Raw genomic sequence first — 21,283 nt, 5'->3', positions numbered from 1 at the left:
TATCTTGAATACTCACCACTTTTATGACTGAAATTCAATGCTCGACACGTTTTAAATAGGCTGTCAGAGGAGACGAAGCATCCTGCCTATTCAGCTGCATCCTGCTCCTGTAAATTTTATTTTGCTGTAAAATTTTAATTATCACCCTTGCAGCTGCAACAGGGAGGAGTAAATAGAGGAGCAACAGAAAGCTAATGAATAAAAATCAAATTAAGAATTTGAATTTTCTGTGAGAAGGTCCTGAGCAAGTATTTGGACGCCTTCACTGAATATTATGGATTTCCATGATAAACACTGACAGAGATTATGCTTCACTATTTCACTGACTTTCTACTCCTTGCCTTCTCACTCTAGTTTAATAGCTGTGGAATTTTCTAAGGAAGTGGACAGTGGTTAAGTGGAACTACACTGAAAACTAATATCAATTCAATGCTGAGACTGGGATTAATGCATAAAGCACTGCTGCAACTTCTGGAATTCTTGCTAAGCCCCAATTTACAAAGTATTTATTCTACTGGAAGAAAAAAACCCGCAACCCAAAATCAGCAATATATTACAAAATACACAGACAATAAAAAATATTACACATGCATACTGTGGAAGCATCTAAAGCAGAGTTAATGTGATCCTTACATACCTTCTGATTTTTTGTTTGCTACCTTCTTTTCTTTTTCAGATAAAAAAGAAAACAGACCCAAAGAAAGGCAATCCTAACTGCTGTGGCCTTTACCCCTCTAAAGGTCTTACTAGCTTAAGGGCTCCCTAGTTCTAACAGTATCTTTAAAAATAAATAAATAAATAAATAAAACAATAGGGGAACCCGAGTGTTCAGAACCACTCTAGTTCAGAGGTCATCTATCAAACCCAAAATAAATTTTTTGGTATCATGCACAGATCTGGCTGCATAAAGAGACAGCTGATAAAAAAGCTATTAAACAAAACACAATACCAAAAAGCAGAGATTAAGTTTTCAGTATTACGTGAGGATCCTCCAGCTTTTCCATGGTACTGGAAAGCTCCAACTATATTTCTGGAAAAAGCCTTTTTCTGACCCAGGTTTCCAAGACAGTTTGTAGTAGAAAGAAGAGAGAAAGGGGCACAGCACAGCTTTACACCCCAGTATGACTCCAAGCTCAGTCTCCAATTCCCAAATGCCTCCTAAGAAGCAGAACCTGCCATCTGAAATGGAAACCTAGACGAAATGTTTGGCTTCATTTCTCAATAGAATTCTCTCACTACTTTTCCTCTTCTGTTCATTGTAATGAAATTCACAATTTCTTTCTGAGCCTGTTCTATCTTCTTACCTCTGTTGTTCTTGGTAAGCATGCAAGTCAGCTAGAACAGCACCTCCCTTCTTTAGCAACTATCCTTCTTTTCTTCACTCCACAAAAGGCAAATTTATGCCTCCTGAACAATCCCAGAAATCCCTTATAGCATAATACAGTGAGAGAAATCCAACTCTGTCAGTGTTACTTGGTGTAGATGTAACCAGAAGAAAGGGCAGTGAGAAGAAACCCAGAATTAGCTCTATCCTTGTCTGCTTTAAGATAAGGCTCAGCTTGTCAAGGATAGTGCCAATGCTACTGTTGTCATAAGCTCCAAGAGTGAACAGAAGATGTTTTCAAAAACATACCTTTAATTTTTATAAATGATATGTTACTCTGAAAAGCAATAAATAAGGTTGTTTTTAAAATTTCTACTTGCCTTTTTTGTAAATAAAAATGTTTCCCCCATGACTAGAAAACCTATCACAAACACAGCTTGAGATGCTTAAGGATTATTTCTACCCACCAATTACAGAAGTTCTACATGTCAAATGAGGTCTTAACTATGTGTCCCCATCATCTTTAAATTGCACTCTCAGATAATCCAGCATCACAGACACCAATTATGCATGTATTTAGTTTCATACAAACTCTTTTGTGTAGATTCCAATTTCTTCCACACCAGTTCATTCAGAAATAATACCAATTAACTTAGTAGAATCCCATAAATTTTAATGGCTACATAAATTATTACGGCTACAGGATTAGAATTAGGATTTGCTGTCTTTAAAGTCTGCCCTTCCTGGTATCTGCTCAACATGTTCTTCTCACTGAATCTGCAAGAATCATAAACAATTTTGTAACAAAATGGAACTAGAATACAACTTGCTTTCTACGAGCTACTTAGTGTAGGAAAAGTCTAGTAGTTTCGTAGGCACAAGTCTTTTGGGGTTATTCAGTTGTGTATAAAGAAAGTAGCTCTTGACATTTTTTTAAAAAATATTGATTTAGAGCCTTTCCCAAGGAATGTGAGCAAATCCACTTCCCCCCCAAATCACACTCTTCCACTAGAGAAAGCCAGATGTATGGGGGGGGTGGGAGAACTGTTGGAATCATTACGACTACACTACTTTAAAAGTGCACCCTAATTTACACTGAAGAACCTTCACAGATGAGGCTACTGAGTTGTGCCTACATCAATGCCCATAGTAAAGAATAGTGTATACTCATTTATGGATTACAGGTTGGGTTCTCTGCGCCCACAAAAGAAATGCTTCCTCAGCAATAACTTTGGGTTCCTAAACTGTAGTAAACTAGCACTTCAGCAGCAGATGCTAATAAAAATATACATAAAATTTCTTTCAGTCATTTATTCTAATTGATTTAAAACCTCATGTGTCTTCTGCCAAGCGTAAGAACATTTTAAAGTCATACAAATACAAGTGACCCAACAATTCTAAATACATAGTCCACGGTACAATAAAATGAAATCAGCACATAGTAGCAATTATCCATTTTATTTTCTTTAGAAATGGACCAATGAAATCACTGTGCTCCAGGAACACACTAAAAAAAAAAAAATTAATAGGACTTTTACACCTGGTAGTCTTCCCCTTAACAAAGTTGTACATTGCTTATAATAATGCAGATTGGATCTGGAATAATAGAAACATGAATCCAGTGCCACCCCAGAGCTATGTTGACAGTGAGTACATTCACAAACAAACCCTCCCCCCAACTCCTCAAAACACCTGCAGAGTCCCATTTCTACAGCTAGCTAAAAATATTCTTGTTAAAATAGAAAAAGATTTTTCTACAAAATTTTTGGGGAAAGTCATGACATTTCTTCTGAATTGCTTTGCAGACAACTAAGTACGATGATAAATCAGCCTGCCCAAGACTTTCCCTTCCAAGATTTCACCCAGATTTTCACGTTCCTAAAAACAGTCCAACATTGCCACCATGTGGTCAGAGATGGGCACGTTCATCGGGACAGTTGCATGTGACGTCTCCCAGAGAAAATCCATGACAAATACCTAGTCAATGAATAACCACGCTGCAAGTAAAAAAGGAAACTGAATTCTGAGAACTGATTCCTTATGCAGGGAAACCGATTCTAAGTATGGGCCAATATAAGAAAAATAATTTAAGATATTTTGTGATTAAGTCTTCAGTATCGTGACACTCTGCTCCCTAAAGGCACAATCTGTTTCTGCTCACTTCTTTCTCAGTACAGCATGTAGTTGCCAACAAGCAAAATCTATGTGTATGTAAAATACCTAAGACCATTCGTTTCTTTAAACATAAACATACTTGAAAAATTTGAAACCTTTTTCCTGGAGTTCAGGAAGCAATAGTAATTGAATTTAAAAATCATCTTTCACAGAGACTTTTTAATTGCCGCCTTTCTCACACTGAAGAGATATGCTTCATAAATAATATTTAAGAAGTTGTCATCATTCTGAAAAACAAAACAGGTAATTGTTAGTGCACAAGAGGCGTTTTGAGTGAAGAGATTAGAAGATTTTTCCATTTCATGGACCAGATACTTTTCAACCTTACTCTATTTTAAAAAGTGAGCAATAGGAAAGCTATTTCCTTTACCAAAAACATGTATTATTTCCAAGCCTTACTAGTAGCCTTAGAAGAACTGGACGTGAATATCAACTTTACTGCAGCAAACATGACTGTATCTCTATAAGAAGTAATGAGTACACAGAAAGCAGATTTTCCAAACTCACAGTGAATTTAACTCTTGCATGATAATACAGTGATGATACAACCCTGTAACTTCTTCTCTTTGCCCTCATTTACCCAGGGATTTCCTTAAGTAGTTTCCTCCATTAGGTCTGTCATAATTCCAAGCATGTCTGAAGGAACAGTGAAACACACTGGGTTTTGATCCTATACTAAATCCCACCTGGGCAAATCCCTGCATCTTGTTTAACTCTTTTAGACTTAATGCTCCTAATTGATGCTGCTCATTTTTCTTTATTGCTTGTTTAACTTTTTCCTCCTGAAGATCATTTTGCAAGAATGATCAACCCACATTAAGAAAGAATGTCCTAAGTAGCTCACATGAACATATGAGGATAATTAAAATCAAGATACTATTTGAGGAAAATCAGGAGCATTCGAGATTGCGGTTTTATATAATGGAAAATAACAGGTAAGAAATTGGAAGTAAATAATTTCCAGGTAACTCAGTTAATCCTAACTATCACCAAGAACAGCAGGGGCAGATATACAAGTAGAGTAAATCCAATTTTCCTTGACTAGTTTCTTTTTTAACTTCATATATGGTTTTACTACTATCCAGATACTTAAAGTATGTAAAGACAGGATAATGTCATATTTTTATTTTTTAATCCCAAACTACAAGCGCAGGGGAAAATGAGAAAAGCCTCTGATTTGTTAAAGATACTATTTTCTTTCTGGGTCTATAACTGAAATTGCAGCCATACAGGCATATAGTTTTGGCCTACAAATTGGACCCTTAAACTTGCGTCTCTATTCCTTGTGCTTTGTAGCCAGGTCTTTAGTTACATAATCTGTCCTCAATGTCTACTCTTCAGATATTCATCACATGGCAAGTTAAGGAAAAAAATATTCATAATCACTCATATCATCCCAAAGCAGTAAACGATCATCTCGTACATGATGTTGGTAACGCTTTGTCACATTTAAACCTGAAAAACTGCAGCAAAAGGAATTTTAGCATTTGAACTAGAGAATTACATTGAATAAACTGAACTAGTATATTCTTAGATTATCTAACCCATACTTTAAAGTTGCTCACACTCATCCTGCAATTTTAATTTCCCATCTGAATTCCTCTTACTGCTAACATGCATCTCTGAAATATTTGGCAGCTAGGATAATCAACCATTATTTATCCTTAGCTAAAAATATAATAGATATCTCTCTGGCTCATAAGACGACCTTATGAAGCTTTCGGTCATCTTTGTTCTTTTCTGTCAAATTTATTATCTTTCCTGAATCCAAAATCAGATGCATTAATCAAAATGCAGTTAAGCCAGCAGTGTGCAGGGAGAGGCTATCACATCCCCAGTCTACACCATAGTGCTCCGTTAACACGCAGCCATTAAGTGGTACAACGTTCAACATATATTTACTCATTTAGCCTCTAGACAGACGGATGAAACCGATTATAGGGTGCTTATATCAAAACGGGAATCAGGATTTTAAGCGAAGTAGGAGAATTCTTGGCACTTTACCTGGATCAGGTGTAGAAGTGTTTCCTGGAGCTGCAACTTCGTCATTGAGCTGCTGTTGACCACAGATGGCTCTGGGGTTTGCAGTGGCAGGAGAAGGCTAGCTGAGCTAGCAGCAGGTTCTTGGTTTGCTGCTGCTAACCGCCCACTTTCATTTGCTTTTGGTGGAGCAGGTGTGGACTGAGTGAACACCATTGGGGACATCAACAAGGTAGGAGTCACAGTGGCAGGAATGCGTTGCGGTGAGATTACCTGTCCATATGAAAATAAAGTCATCAGTTAAACCTATCTACTTAATTCTATGGGAATAAAGATGATGAAAACTGCAGACTGATTGGCAACAGTTAGAGAGACTGCTGGAGATCAATACAGTTAGGTGAAACTCCAGCTCAGCACCACTTATATGATCTATTTCCAGATTAAAAGGTCTTCTATCCAATTTAAGACTGCAGCAATGGATTCACAAGTGTGATTAAGTCTGTTGGATAGGCAAATCATCTTAGGGCAAGAGCATTTTATTACAGAAATCAGACTACTATTAAATATCAGCACTCTTAGAGAACGCAGCTGTAAAGTCTTCTACATAGTGACAGTAAGTCATTAAGTTTAATCTTTGACAATATACTTACATGCAAATATCACTATTAAAGACTAATCTTTGTACCTAATACTAGAAAGTACTTTCCAATTATAACTTTCAAATTACTTTATAAATAAATACGTATGTATATATTTTTTTCTTCTCATTTTACTTAAGGAGAGGGGAAAGAAAACAGATTAAGTAATTTATCTTAAGAGCCACAGTGAGCTGGTGGCAATGTCAGAAACAGAACTGACTCCTAACCAACACGCAGCTGACAAAACCAAAAAGGCCCTCAAAGAGAAGGAAAACCTTGATACTGCAGTAGTTCTGCAAGTTCCCTCAGTATCATATCCATGCAACCTGCAAAGATATGTGTCAAAGAATTTTTGTTTTTAAATTTTGCAATGCATCTTGGAACGGTAAAACATACAGGACTAGCAAATACTATCAGATATAATATACAACATAACAAAGTTTATTCACTCAGTTTGCAGATATTAGAGCTCTCTCCAGGTAATTCCAGTAATAAATCTCAGTCCTAATCAGCCATCTCCTTGCTATTCAAGTATCCTATCTTTTTTTCAAAGAACAGAACATACAAAGGAATTGATATGAGCTCACCAAAGCTCCTCTCTTTTGGACTGGAGCATGATTTATTGCTACTGTATGAAGGTGAAAGGCTACTGAATCCCTTCACTCTGTGTCCTGGTTACATTTCAATTTTGAAGAAAAATTAAGAAAATAAAACTGAGGTTTATCTCCTAGGTATGCAAAACAACATAGTGTAATATTAAAGAACATTCATATTTTTGTAGCTTGTCTTACTCCTAGTTATGATTGTTCTACCCAAGACATTTCTGAACAATGTTAGTTAGACTACAATACAAAGAGAAATAGCAATGAGGAGGATTGAGATCTCATGCTGTTTTACACAAAATTTATGGAAGCAGAAAGACTAGGTGTCAGGAAAGACTCATGGATATTAGAAAACATGCAATATGCACCTAATGCAAAAATCTCCCAGTTCATGTTTTAGGTAAATATCATTTGTTTCTTAAATAGAGTACTACTTAAAAACAAAACTCTTGACATACAGCCTTTTTCCTACCCCATGGCACGTAATTGTAACAGCAATCATCAGGTCTGTGTTACAAGCTCCTGACTGAGCTAAGGTATTCCTAACTCATTGTAGGTTTGCTTCAAAATTAAGGTAGTGCATATGTTTGTGCACCTATGCTTGAAAAACAATGTTCATTTCAGAAGAAAACCAATGTAAGTCCAAAGTGACATCCCTCTCTGGAGCGAGACCTTCAGACTGTGCACAGATGTTCTCCTGTAAGTGAGAAGATTGTTCTCCTGCCTGTGGAAGATTGACTACCTCCAGATGCTTATCACAATGTTTCTGCTCTACTCATCCATGCTGCTGAAGTAATTTCTCTTTAATTTACCTCAAGGAAAATTGGCAGGGTTTGCTTAAACCAGATGATTCTTCCTAATGCGATTTAAAGAATGCATATACAAACTGCTCTCCAAGGGCAGGAACCTCCAGCAAAGGGATGGTGGTGAGCAGCTGGAGGAGATAAACTGTCCCACTAATATAGCTGAATCTACAACAGACTGTGTCAAAGACCCAGATGACATGTCCTTCAAAATCAAAAAACATTTCTCTCTAGAGTCCAAGGCAAATAAACAAAACCCAAGACAAACTGTGCTCTTAATAATATACAGTTACTACTGTCAAACACTTATACATGTTGTGGTTTAAAAGACATATGAAAAATTATTTGTTTGCTCTGGATAGAAACAGCTTTTTGGTAGGACTTGCCAAGCATATGGAAACTATATGGAATAAGCAATATTGCCATCTACTGGTGACACAGCTAATATATACAGGTTACTGCAAAACTTAAAATATTTGTGTCAGAAGAATAGAAAATATATGTATCATTTTTTAAGTGCATAGCATTTGTTTCTGTATGCAAACATTAAAAAGTATTTTCCTGCTAACAGTTCATGCTCAAAGCTTCTGCCACTTAAACTTTTATGTAAACAACATGTTTTTTTTAAAAAACATGAAGGCAAATTTTTATTTTAGATTTAGTTCAGATCACCTTCAGTCACTGGGACAACTGATACCTACTTGAAAATGGGATGCTGATCTTGGCAATACTAGTGCAATTCCTATAGCACCATGCTTTTGCTGAAATCACTGAAAATGCTCTGTAGGGACATTAATAGCCTTTGGGCCAATCTTTTAGCTTTGAGTAATTTCTCACGAGACATAACAGCCCTTCCAAAATGCTGTTGATCAACTTCTTTCCCACAGAATCTAAACTGATTTGCTTGTTCATCCAGCCTCTACTGAATTATCTCCAGCTTTATCAGGTCAATACTTAAATCTCTGAGTCACTAATAACACAGTAGGAGTCTACCATCAGTTGTGCAGCAGTGAAGTAAGAACAAGGAAAAATGTGCAAAATAATCGGTGTAACATATAGTTTTCCTTCTCTGAAGCACAAATGCTAAGATACCTGTTTGATATTCTGCATGGATGCTGGCAGCTAGGTGACACGATAGCTGGCAAATTCATGTAACACCATGAATAAGGAATGCACTGGATCTCCTGTAATGCAAACTGGCACCCTCTGTTGCTTCCTCCATGTGCAGAATCCCATGTGCATCAAGTGCCCCTCTGGAACATCAGCATCTGGTGGGTGCTGTAGGCCTCTCACTGTTTTTAGTGGCATTACTTAAAACTGAGAACATTTAATCTAAGATTGGTTCAGGAACTTTAAAGACGGTTACTATTAAAATAAAGCTGGCTACAATGCTAACATTGCTTTGTCTTTCAAGTTTAATTCAGAATTTTTCAATTGATGTTTAACTACAGAATCTTAAATTACTTTTCAAAACAAGTTTAATGCACCTATTTGCATTCCTCCCGTGCATGTTTTAAATCTCATGCTGAAACTGCAGTCAGGACAATTGAGAGGTAATGGCACGATGCTCACACCAAAAATACTAGGTACCATGCACATATTCAGAAGATGTAACACTATGTAAAAAATACATTCTTGATGCAAAATGCTCCAAGACATGAGAAAAATGGGCTGCAAGATAAGTGGCCTTCTGAAGAAAAGATAAATTTGTGTCAAGGTTATTGTAAGCACTTTAAAAACCAAATTCTGATTAACATAAATACTTAAGCATGCATGTATCTATAATCAGGATAACTCATGCCTAACGCTAAGCATATGCTTAAAAGTCCACTGCAGATTAATGCTTTTTTATTGCATCTTAAGCACACGTTACTCACTGTCCACATAAGGAATACTTCATCGAATAGAGCTGGCACCACACCAGACTGAATGCTTCCAAGTATTATTCTTCAGCTTTTGCTTTTTTCCTGGTTTTTTTTTTTTTTGGTAACTGGTCTCTTCCTTTCTATGTGGGAGATCACAGTTCTTACACCATATGGAAATGCAGCAGAAGCCAATTTAAACTTGGACTCGTAATGTGTCAATTGTGGAAAAGACTATGGCTTTCATTTTCTTAGTGCTGCTGATGGATTTAGGGTGTTCCTTTAATACAATTTTTCCAACAACAGACACTGTCCAGATACCTCCCTATTCCTGTCAGATTTTTTTAGAATTTGCTTTTTCTGTATGCTGAATTGTAGTAGAGAGGCAATACCAAAAGATAAATAATTACAGAGAACAAACCTTTTGCTGCATTTGTTGTCAGAATCTGCTTTGATCAATTTTGCATGAGCACGTGCAGATATATTTGTGCCAATTCAATTTCACTCGAATGTCTGCAGGCATGGCAGCACTTAAAGCCTCTGGTCTACAGCAAGGATGATATAAAAAGATTAATGTTGGTTTTAAAAGTTGTTTCAAATTTTTACCTTCCAATTTTTTTTCAAAAGTAGGCATATTTCATGTGGCTAATTCATGGCATTCTACAGGAACACAGACTCGTTCCTTCATTTTTAGCCTTCTCCCCTTTTTCTTTTTTGGCAATCTGCTGCATGTGAAAGAGGCCATTCCTTCCAGATTGCAGAGTTTTAGGTGTCCTAAACAATAATTAGGCCTACTTTCATTATCATTTTTAGTCTATATATTAAATCTCATAAGCCATACTAAAAGTGTCGGAAGAACTGCATCTAATACTGTTTTCATAGCAGCTGTGGCTGTGTCAGTCTGTGAAACCACTCCTAGGCAGTCTCAATCTATGTGGTCTGCTCACAGCCATGCAAAGTGAGACTGAGAGCCTCCTTAGTTGCTGCTTTTTCTTTTTTTTTTTTTTTTAAGGCAAACTTGCAGCAATAATCACATTGAATGAGACTTGCTCCAGTGAAGACTTCTTCTCTTCTCACAAGCTATTGTTCTATTCATACTCAAGCAGTAAAATTATTGAAATTGCATTATGTCAGTAACTCCCTTTCCATATTGCAACTAACGTTGGCATCATTTTCTTTTTCAAATATATACAAAGTCATTAGCCATATCTATATGGATTTTTCATTTGAAAATATATCAGCATATTTGCCATTTTTTATTTATGCGTACTGACTTATAATGTATAGCCTGGCACTTGCCTCATTTTACTTCTAGCTTCAAAGTAGAAATGTCTTATGTCTCCATGCTATCAGTACATGTACCAGTGAATCAGACAATTTCTTCCATTTCTAGTAGGCAAGTTCCATTCCCAGTGAAAACAGAAGTAAATTTTTGTGACTCTGGATCCTCTTTTTATTCATTAGCACTCCCTTGGAAAGTCAGATTACCATCTGTAAGCAACCGATCCCAAATAATTTCAATGACTAGTCCCCCCAAAACTCTTTCACACAGATTCAAAGTCATGCTGCTTTAATTAAAAGAATAAAAATAATGATGGCTATTTGCTATATCAAACTGATCTTCCTCTGACTTCTCTCACAGAATGAGAAATCTTGACCTGTAACAGTGTTAGTGACGGATGTGGCCCTTAATTGTTAAATGACTGTTTCAGCATCTTTGTGTGTAGGATAACTTTCTAGAATAAGGAGGATTCTTGGAGCATGCTGAAGTATTCTGTAGTCTTTCACTCAGGTTTTTAAGAAGCTGCAATAGAAAAGCAGCTTTTGAACTTTACATTGAAAAGGTGAATGCTTTTTCATTTGGCTAAGTAACTTCCAGACTCCAATACAAGTCAGACTCCAGTACAACACAAGTCTTGTGAACAGTCTGTCCACAATAAAGGAAGTTAAAAGTGGCTTAGCTGCATCCCCAAACAGGACATTTACAGACATTCAAGCGTAGAAGATCCTACAGAAAATGAAGCTGTTAGCAAAGACAGTCCAGGATGGGACATTTTGTAGTTGCACATGATATTTTTCTAAAGAACAGAAAAATGCAGTCATGAGAGAGACACAGTCTCTTGACATCTCCTGAATTTTTTAAGACACCAATCTGACTTTTAGGGTCACAATCTCCAGAATTAAGGGCTTTGGTTTTTTTGAAGGCATTCAGGCACAAGGCCTTTTTTCAAAATAATACATAGCAATAAAAAAAAATAACTAATGAATAGCTAGAAGTTACAGTACAAGATAACTAATTAATTGATATACATGTACTTCAAAAATCTGCTGTTAGAAAATAAGTGACCTTTTAAGCACCTTTAGCAACTGGCATACAAAGGAATGTATACCTGCACAGAGAAAGCTATGACTAATTTTGTAAGAAAAATTATTAAACCCAAAATATTACACTCAGTAACCAGCCATTACACAAAACAGCCTGAGGTATGGCAACTGAAAACTAGGTGACTTTTCAAAGTGCCTCTGGAAAAACCCAAGATTGCAGTATTTTCGGTCATTATTGACGTGCAAGAGATGTAGCCTTCAGTATTTACAATATCACAGCTTGGTAAATCAGAACTTACTTGATGTAGTTAAATTATCACATGCAAAATGAATGATGTGCAACATGTGGTAAGATAGTAACAAGGACAGACTGGCCAAAATGAAACAAAGACTAACCTTACAAAATACCAAGTTCAAAAGATTGCTAGGTTTTTATTTATTTATTTAAATGTTGAAGTTTCCCATTTACCTGAAGAAGAGTGCTCTGTTTTTCTGTACCTGGTGCCTTTTCTATCCAGGATTCTAGTGGTTTCAGCGTATTGGTATTCTGAGTAACAACAGGAAACTTAGCTGCCAAGGTTGGTCTGCTGGATACATGCAACTGTTGTTCTTGTTGCACTATCTGGAGTTTCTTCAGTAACTCTTGAGGTGAAATCACCCCAGAATTGGCTGCTTGATTGCCAGAGAGAGAAAGTGGCTGTCTAGGAAGTTTGGACTGTTCTTTACCAAGTGTCTGAGACTCTAAAGTCTGGCCTGGTAGGGAACCATTGAAATACACCAAAGGTGGTTGGCTCATATTATTTACTGTTGCTGCTGGTGCTCCAACAGCAGCAGGAGTCCTGCTGAACACAGAAGCTGTCGAGTTCGCAGATCCTGTTGCAGCGGGGTCCATTTTAGTCACTGACCCTGACTGACTCTGTAATTTCTGTAATAGGCTCTGAGTGCCAGCAGTATCCTGAACTACATGAGATGTTGCAATACCATGAGAAGTCACAGGTTGGAAGAGTCCTGTGAAAGTCTCACGCACAGGGTGGATATTGCCATTTTCACAGAGTGGGTTCTCAGGAAACTCAGCAAGTGGATGAAGGTCTGTCCCACGCACCATAAGCTTCTGAATGGCGGGGCAAAGCTGTTTCTCTGCAGAGGGTGAATGCCTGCTAGGTTCTTCATAGGACAGTGAACGTACCACACCCTGCCTAACAGGAAGATTCTCTTGGTGCTGCTTATTAAGTGGTTCTGAGACATCTGGCTTTTCTTGTTTTCCAAACAGTGCTGTCAGAGACAAGTGCTGTGGTTCAGAATCCACATTCTGTGAGGGGACAGAAGAAAAAAGTAAATGTAGTTCCCTCATGCATAAGTAACATTAAGTGGTGACAATATTTAGCCAGCAGTATTCAAGGAAAAGCTGAGAAACTGCTATGCGTTTTCCTCCCAAGAGGATTTTTAATAGTTTTGTCACATAGGAAGGGCAAGAAGACAGTTGTCAAGCTGCTAACGTGGGAGAAAATCAGTGAATCTGAGAGAGAGCAGTGGCTTTACTTTAAATACCATGAAAGAGCATCTTCCCTTTCAGCTATCAGTACAATATTAGTAACAGACAGAAATCTCCCCATGTATGAAGTAAGGCCACGTCTTGTGCGTCTCCCTGTCACAGCTGAATTCAGCTTTTAGGATTTTGCAGTGTGATTTAGCTTGAAGATATATCAAGAGACTTTTCTTTATTTAGATTAACTGAATTCACCTAAAAAAAAGAACACACAAACTGTGGTCCAGCAATTGACTAGACCAGCTTGCAATCAAAGCAGTATCTGAAATTTGAAAGCCTAGTATTTCTTCATTGCATCAGGATAGTATGCCTTTAATTTACATGCTTCCACATCATATGGTGGGGGTTGGGGAGCTTTTTATAAAACATTAGTTTTGCATTAAAATCATTCCTCAGAATGGTTCCACCTCAAATTCTTGCACTGACCTTCCGACTCAAATATTCCTACACGGTTACTCAATTACAGCAGCACTAGTCAGAAAACACAAAAAACATTTTACCTTGTTTTGCTGAGATATTCGTTGATGCTGATTTTCACTAGGCTTCACTGGAATTGGTTTGATTAGGTTGGGGTTGTCATAAATTGCAGAGGAACTAGTTATTTGTTTTGGCTCTGAGCAGGTCTTACACTGCAACAGAAAAGCAGTATTTTTTAGTAAGCGTGACAATACCTTTTCCTTTAGTTCTCCACTATAGTAAAATACAGACATAGCCAGGTATTCAATAACCAAAAATACTAGTTGCAGCACTGATTATGAAATATGATGCTATTGAAAGAACTAAAACAATTGCAACTTAATTTTCTAAAACCACAAAGCGTATGTAAAAATAAACACTTGATTCCAAGATTTCCTGAGTATGAGGCTTCCCTCTAATTTAAATCTCGCTTCTCTTTATCTTCTGCTTTTCCCACACTTAAAAAAACATAAAATAATTTTTAAAAAGCACCTTAGAAACCAAGCAACAGCCATGCTTTTCCTGCACCAGTAGGCAGCTAGAAGTAGTTTAGAAACATGAAGGATTAATGTGCTCATAGAGAACATTTAAAATGCTTTTTGTTAAAAACCGGAATTATAACTCAAACTCTTTTACATAAATCTTCCACATTGTGGAAACTTGGAGGATGCATATACCTGCACAAAAAAATAATTAAAGATTTAATCAATTTGTAGAATCAGTATGTTTTCTTATTAAATATGACAGGATTAATAATATTTATAAAAAGATGAGCAGAGACAGATGACTAAAAGTGAGCAGGGACATGGAACAACTGACATATGAAGAGAGAAAGGCATGATTTAATTCATAAAAAATGCACAGAAAATGCTGCATGAAAGAGAAATAATAAATGGAATAGGAAAAGGTGAGTAAGATGGTCTTATTTACCTTGTACAAAAGATAAGGATATAGTCAATGAAACTAAAAAAGCATTGGGTATACAAGGAATGCTGCTATTGTCAATAGGAAAGAAAACAGTATATTGGAAGTCATTGTTGCTTGATAACAATTGAAACCAAGAAACTGGAAAGATGTTTTTAAAGAATGATCTATCAAAATGTTAACCCTATCTAACAAGAATATTCATAGTTAATTACCTGAATTTGATGGGCTCTAAATTTTATGCCACAGGACTAATGGTTGGGTAAGGAATGACCAGTTTGGGTTTCTCATTCTTTCCTCCAAAGAGCCCAGTCTTGTGCATTAGTGGGGACAGAACTCTGGACTCGACAGACTGCCATACAGACACACAGCAGAGCCACTGCTGTGCGATGATGAAAATGTCAGTGTCCTTTCCAGAACTTTGAGACAAACTCCTCAGGATGCAGGCAGATAGGTGAGAAAATAACCCTCACTCTCAAATATACAAAACCAATCATTTAATCCATTTTTGACACCTACCGTAACAGTAAACAAAGACACACTTGCTCCAAGGCTGCTCAGTAAAACAGAACTTGAGTTCTTGAGGGGACTCAAGGGGCTCTAGGAGGTACTCAGTGCCTTCTTTGCAACATTTGCCCACAGGAATCCCAGGCCCCTGAGGCTGGTGGGAAAGTCTGGAGTGATGAAGACTTACCCTCGGTATGGGAGGATCAGGTCAGGTACCATGTAAGCAAAAGGACGTACACAAGTCCATGGGACCAGATGGCATGCACTCATAAGAGCTGAGAGAGCTGCCTCTCTCATTGTGAAACCACTCTTTATTTTTGAAAGGTAATGGCAATTGGGGGAGGTTCCCAAGGACTGGAAGAAAACAAGTGTCAGTACTACCTTCAAGAAGGGAAAGAAGGAGGATTTGGGGAACTTCAGGCCAGTTTGCCTGACCTTGATCCCTATGAAGGCGATGAAACAAATGGCTTCCTAATGGAAGCCATTTCTAAACATATTAAGGACACGAAAGTGATTGAGAGAAGCCAGCACGGATTTACAAAGGGGAGATCATGCTTGATCAACCCAATAGCCTTTTACAGTGAGATGACTGGCTCAGTGGATGATGGGAGAGCAGTGGATATCGTCTACCTTGACTTTTGCGAGGCTTTTGATACTGTCTCCCATAACATCCTCAAAGACAAACTGATGAAATGCAGACTAGGTAAGTGGACAGTGAGGTGGATAGAAAACTGTCTGATCTGCTGGACTCAAAATATTGTTGGCATGAAGTCCAGCTGGAGGCCAGTCACTAGTGATGTACATCAGGGTTTGACATTGGGGTCAATACTGTTTAACATCTCCATTAATGACCTGAATGATGGGGCAGAGCAGGCTTGCAGACAATATAAAACAGGGATGTGTAGTTAATAGACCAGATGGTTGTGCTGCCGTTCAGAGGGACCTTGACAGGCTGGAGAAATGGGCTGACAGGAACATGAAGTTCAACAAAGGGAAACTGAGAAAGAATAACCCCATGCGGTACAGGCTGGTGCTGACTGACTGAAAAGCAGCTTTGCAGAAATGGACCTGGGTGGACAAGAAGTTGAATACAACTCAGCAACGTGCCCTTGTGGCAAAAGAAGGTCAACAGCATCCTGGGTTGCATTAGGCAGAGCACTGCCAGCTGATCAAGGGGGGTGATCCTTCACCTCTACTGAGCACTGGTGCGACCACTGGTTAGACCCGTCTACTGAGCACTGCAGTGCTACATCCAGTTCTGGGCTTCCCAGCACAAGAAAGATGCAGACACACGAGTGAGTGCATTGAAAGTCTGTGTAAGCACCTGTAAAGCAAGGAGAGGCTTAGTCTCCAGAAGAGAAGGCTCAGGGTATAATATCAATGTGTATAAATACCTGATGGGAAAAAGTAAAGACGACTGAGCCAGACTCTTCTCAGTGGTGCCCAGTGAAGACAAGAGGCAAAAACCAGAATATACAAAATCTTGTTTAAACTTAAGAAAAAACTTTTTTACTTTAAGGATGTTTGAATACTGGAACAGGTAGCCCAGACAGGTTGTGGAGTCTCCGTCCATGGAGATATTTTAAACCTGACTTAACATGGCCCTAAGCAACCCACTTTAGCTGATACTGCTGCAAACAGCGAGGTTGGACTAGACTATCTCCAGAGGTCCCTTCCAGTCTCAATGATTTTGTGAGTCTCTGCTGAAAAATCATCTTGTGGGTGTTCAGACAGTCACGGATTTCTGCAATGACTTTCTGAAGACGTGATCTTGCAAAGTAGAAGTGTAGTTCCGCTCACATACCTGGCTTTTCTCTATTGTGTAACAATTTTTAGTTCAAATGTTGCTCTTAGAAATAACTTTAAGGCATGCACAGACAATCATGCCATAGGGTGGTTAGCTATTTAGTTTGAAGAACAAGCACCTGTCTCTTCTTTCCTGCTATACTCCTACTGCATAAAGCGAGAAACTTCCTCAAGCACTAGATTGGAAAAAACATGAAGAACAAAATACTGATTTTGCCAGTAATGCAGAGTTTCACAGCAAAACTGAATTTCAGTTAAATATAAAACCACGTAGCAAGTGCCTCGTGGCTAATTTGAGTAGGCCACATTCAGCATGTAAATATGTTTAACTCAGCTACATTTTTTGCCTTCTCTGGGGAAAAAAAACCAAACCCCACAACCAAACCAAAGAAATAATTTTACTAGAATGTGATATCTCATTCAACCAGAGCCTTGCTACCCATCTCACAGTGCAGTGCAAGTTTGATGACTAAAGATATCCCAAAATTCAAATAAATTCATGGTAAGCAAAACACTTTTCTTCTAAAGCTAGTCCATGCTTACCTCCCTTCTCTATGATTCAAAGCTTGATTAATGGAAGCACTGGACAAAAATCTACACTTAATTGAAATTTCAGTTTTGCTAAGCAATTCATAATTAAAATAGTTATGAACGGATTGCTATGAAAAATTGTAACAGAAAGAAGCCATGAAAAAACAGTATAGAAGACAAGCCTACAACACTAACATAACTATTAAAGCTTTTATACTAGGGAAAAGTTTCCTTTCCATTTATTAGCTCTGAGTTAAATTTATCAATGCACTGCTCAAACAAATTGTTTTCTTAGGTTCTTCCAAGCTTACACTTTGTTATCCTTGAATTTGAGTAACTTAACTTTTTTGTCATTGTTGTTTTCTACAAGGTTTATTTTCTCATCATTTCCAGGCAGTTCATATGGACTCTTAACAATGTCCTAGTATGAAGCCTTCTGCAGCCTCATCAGCTTTTTTAAAATTTTGAATACACTAGGACAAATGACTGAATATTCTTAAATCACTTTCCCACCCAGTTTCTGACTGGTGACTTATGTTGTCTCTCATTCACTTAATGATAGTTATGCATCTTACCTAATTAATTATCACATGAAAGTTTTTTTCATAGTCCAAGTAAGTGCTTCCTATAGCCCCTATTTGATCTATATTAAAACAAGTGAAGATAATTTTCTTTTTTAGATTGGATAGATCCTACATGATATTACATAGACCAAAACCACACTTCAGTAAGATTAAATAGCTTTTTTCTCACAAACTGTTCTGCTTCTAATGGTGCTGCCTTTTCTTCAATATACCTCCTTCTTATTGCTATTTTTCAGCATAGCTTTTTGGGCAAAAAACATATAAGCATGTATTTAAACTTTTTTTCTTTGACACGATGGATAACATACTCTTGTATATTTCACAATGAGTTCTGCAGAATTTAAATAATACCCTTATTTCCCCAGGGTATTTTAATAGGCTGAATTCTTCAGAAACCATAAGTACCTTAGATTCCACTTTTATACTCTGCATTATAACAGAACTAAGCATATAAAAATGAGGTGAGAAGCAGTAGAGTTTAACAGAGTTATCACTATATGAACATTTTTCAGACCAAATTCCTCAGCAAAATGAACAGCAGTAGACACAAAGGTCTATAGAGAATGACTTGGTTTCATTCCCATGATTTGGTAACATGGCTAGTAGGCTGGTATCAGATACAGAGAAGTATGCTGAAGAGAAAAAAAAACCTGTGATGATTTCAAAGGAATCTGTAACTATTGGAGCTCAGAATATAAGGTCATTTGGCAGCATGGCCTTGCTGATGAGTAAGTTAGGAGCAACAGCATGACATTTTAAGCAACTGTCAGGTGGACAGGTAAAGAAGATATCAGATGCCATCATCATCAAACAGCAAAAAGCAGGATGAAAGAAATGTCACCATGCTCTTTAGTGACAGAACCAGAAGAGTACTCATCAGCTACAACACTTGACGATTACTACATCTTGCTTCACAGGTCTGTCCTTTAGTCAAGCGTCTTGTTCAAAGCTATGCTCCTACAAAAGACACATAAGAAATCAAAAGGTTCTAAGATCAAGTCAAAGAAAAGCTAAGCACCATTGGAAAAAAAATGGACATATGTGGTGAATGTCAGTCAAAAAGAACAAGACCATCACTGAGGACATTTTAGGCAAGTTTGGTATAGTCACAGACATTTGAGGCAAACAACTGCTCTATGTTGTGAGATTTCATATTCTACCTGTACAATATGAAGCTCAAGATGAAAAGGACATTGTCAGAGGAAGCAGACAACGGACAAGCATTGTACCTCAGTATTGCAGTTCTCCTGAAGCATATACCATGTCACATCCCAATCTCATGCTCTGTAGCAAAAACCTGACTTTGAGGCATGTGAGCTGCACAGACCTGTCAAGTACAAGGAGGAGATGCTAGAAGGTCTGATACAAGGAAAGAAGGTCAGCCAAGACCTGATGGAACTTAGAAGAGCTTTGTAGATAGATTTCCATGCTGAAAGTGATGAAGACGACTTTGAAGTTGTCAGAGCTTGAGTGCAGAGCTAAAAAGTCCTGGAAACTGGGGATTTCTACCTAGCTGATGTAAAGCAGCCACAAGATGACATTAATGAACAGTCACATGAAAGCATACAAGGTGCTCAGCAGAAGAGAGGAACTAAGGGGGACAAGTACTGTCTCAAATAAGAGCAGTAGCAGCAAGGATTTCCAGGCAGAGCCCTGTTTAAGTGAGACATACAGAACCAATTCAGACTGTTCAAGAATAGTAGCGTAGACTCTGCATCATCCAGGCTGAGTATGGCACAGTGCCCTGAGGAAAGCTAGGCCTTCTGGATCCTACTATCAAGTCTTTCACACAGTTAACAAATCAAAAGCTAAGGCACCTGAAAACTTAGAAACCATATTCCTGTTTGGACAGCGCAGCGCAGTACCATCAGAACATTTTGCTGAAAGACAGTGAAGAAGCAGTCAAGGAACAGAAATAGAAGTCCAGAGGCCATGCTTGCTTGCTACCAGAAATGATGTTCTTATCAAATGGATGTGTGTCCTTAGTAATGAAGAAGGAAGCTTCAGGTATTTTGGGCACATCAACCAGACAAAAGACGTCCACCTAATCTGACCTTTAATAGATCAAAGATGGTGTAGTAAATGGGTAGATGCTGTAGAAGAACTGTGCAGCACAGAGCTAAAACCAGGGCTTGTCCTGTAGAACAAGAGAAACACATTTTGTTATCTGTACCCTAGCAGCTCTTCAACTGTTTATCTCCCTAGCTATCATTATGAGGCCAGCTAATAACACTTCTTCTTACCAGAGAACAAGAGAAGGCAAGTGCATAAGAAGTATATTTTTCAAAAAATACTTTAGTGGTTTAGCAGCTTAAAGCTCCATTAGTAAAAAAAAGGAGGGGGGAGGCTATGTGTTTTATTTTACATGTAACCTCTAAATCTGTAAATTGATTTGGGAATAAGATACACCCTTGAAAGTTCATTACATTCTTAAAAAAAAAATCTCATCATAGGACTTGAAAACTGAGCAAAATTTCTTAGACACTTTGAAAATTGATGTTCTTATTCTACAGCTCCCAACACTTTAAAACACCCTCTTCTCTGAAACCACACAGAATTCAAAAAGGAGAATAACATATTTCATAACTGATTTCAGCACATCAGCATTGTAACTCATAAGACATACACTGACAAGGAAGTAGATGTCATAAAGCAGCCAAAAAGCATGACTGCTCTGAAACATACTGACATTAAATAAAAAAAAGGTTGTCATTGCCTTTATTTATCACACCCTTTTTAATTTTATATTACTAACAAAACAAGAAAAAACACATATCCAGTTCTTAAGCGGTCAGATACTCCTAGCACTCATGTCCCAGACGAAGAAGAAATTTTCATGTTATTTCCTTAGCCATCCCTCAAATGCAGAGAGATTAAAGATGAAATAAGAAGCAAATTTGCAGATGATCTTATCTGCAGGGAAAAAATTCAAAAGACCTATTATTTAAACAACAGAATTTCCTCTCCTTTGTCTTGATTTTCTGTGTGGTAATGTAGAAATGGAAGGTAAATCTTTTTAATTTATTTCCTCCTTCTCACAGAATCTGAAGACAGCTTAGTATTTTTCCAGTTTTCCATTTACATTATTTTTGAGGTTATTTAATGAAAACTGCTTAAGCATTTCATAGTACCTCAAATCACACTATTTTATGCCGAGACTAGATACTGATTCAGCATTAAAACACAGAAAAGATACCAGGTTTTGGAGGTGTTTGTCCAC

General features: G+C 37.6%; 1 protein-coding gene across 3 annotated transcripts in view; it reads right to left on the bottom strand.

Annotated features, from left to right (window-relative positions):
- Positions 1–2,620: 2,620 nt before the first annotated feature.
- The window catches only part of DCP1B (decapping mRNA 1B), a 46,629-nt gene continuing 27,966 nt past the window's right edge, over positions 2,621–21,283 (bottom strand). For all 3 annotated transcript variants that reach the window (XM_052789481.1, XM_052789483.1, XM_052789482.1), the window contains exons 6-9: positions 13,756–13,884; positions 12,179–13,018; positions 5,504–5,752; positions 2,621–3,726 (exon numbers count right to left, since the gene is read on the bottom strand). In XM_052789481.1, coding sequence (XP_052645441.1) covers positions 3,646–3,726; positions 5,504–5,752; positions 12,179–13,018; positions 13,756–13,884 — 1,299 coding nt within the window. In that variant the 3' untranslated portion in view covers positions 2,621–3,645. The remainder of the gene's footprint in view (positions 3,727–5,503; positions 5,753–12,178; positions 13,019–13,755; positions 13,885–21,283) is intronic.

The sequence above is a fragment of the Harpia harpyja genome, chromosome 6 (assembly GCF_026419915.1).
Source record: "Harpia harpyja isolate bHarHar1 chromosome 6, bHarHar1 primary haplotype, whole genome shotgun sequence".
NCBI lineage: Eukaryota > Metazoa > Chordata > Aves > Accipitriformes > Accipitridae > Harpia > Harpia harpyja.
This window is presented reverse-complemented; position numbering and strand designations above follow the sequence as displayed.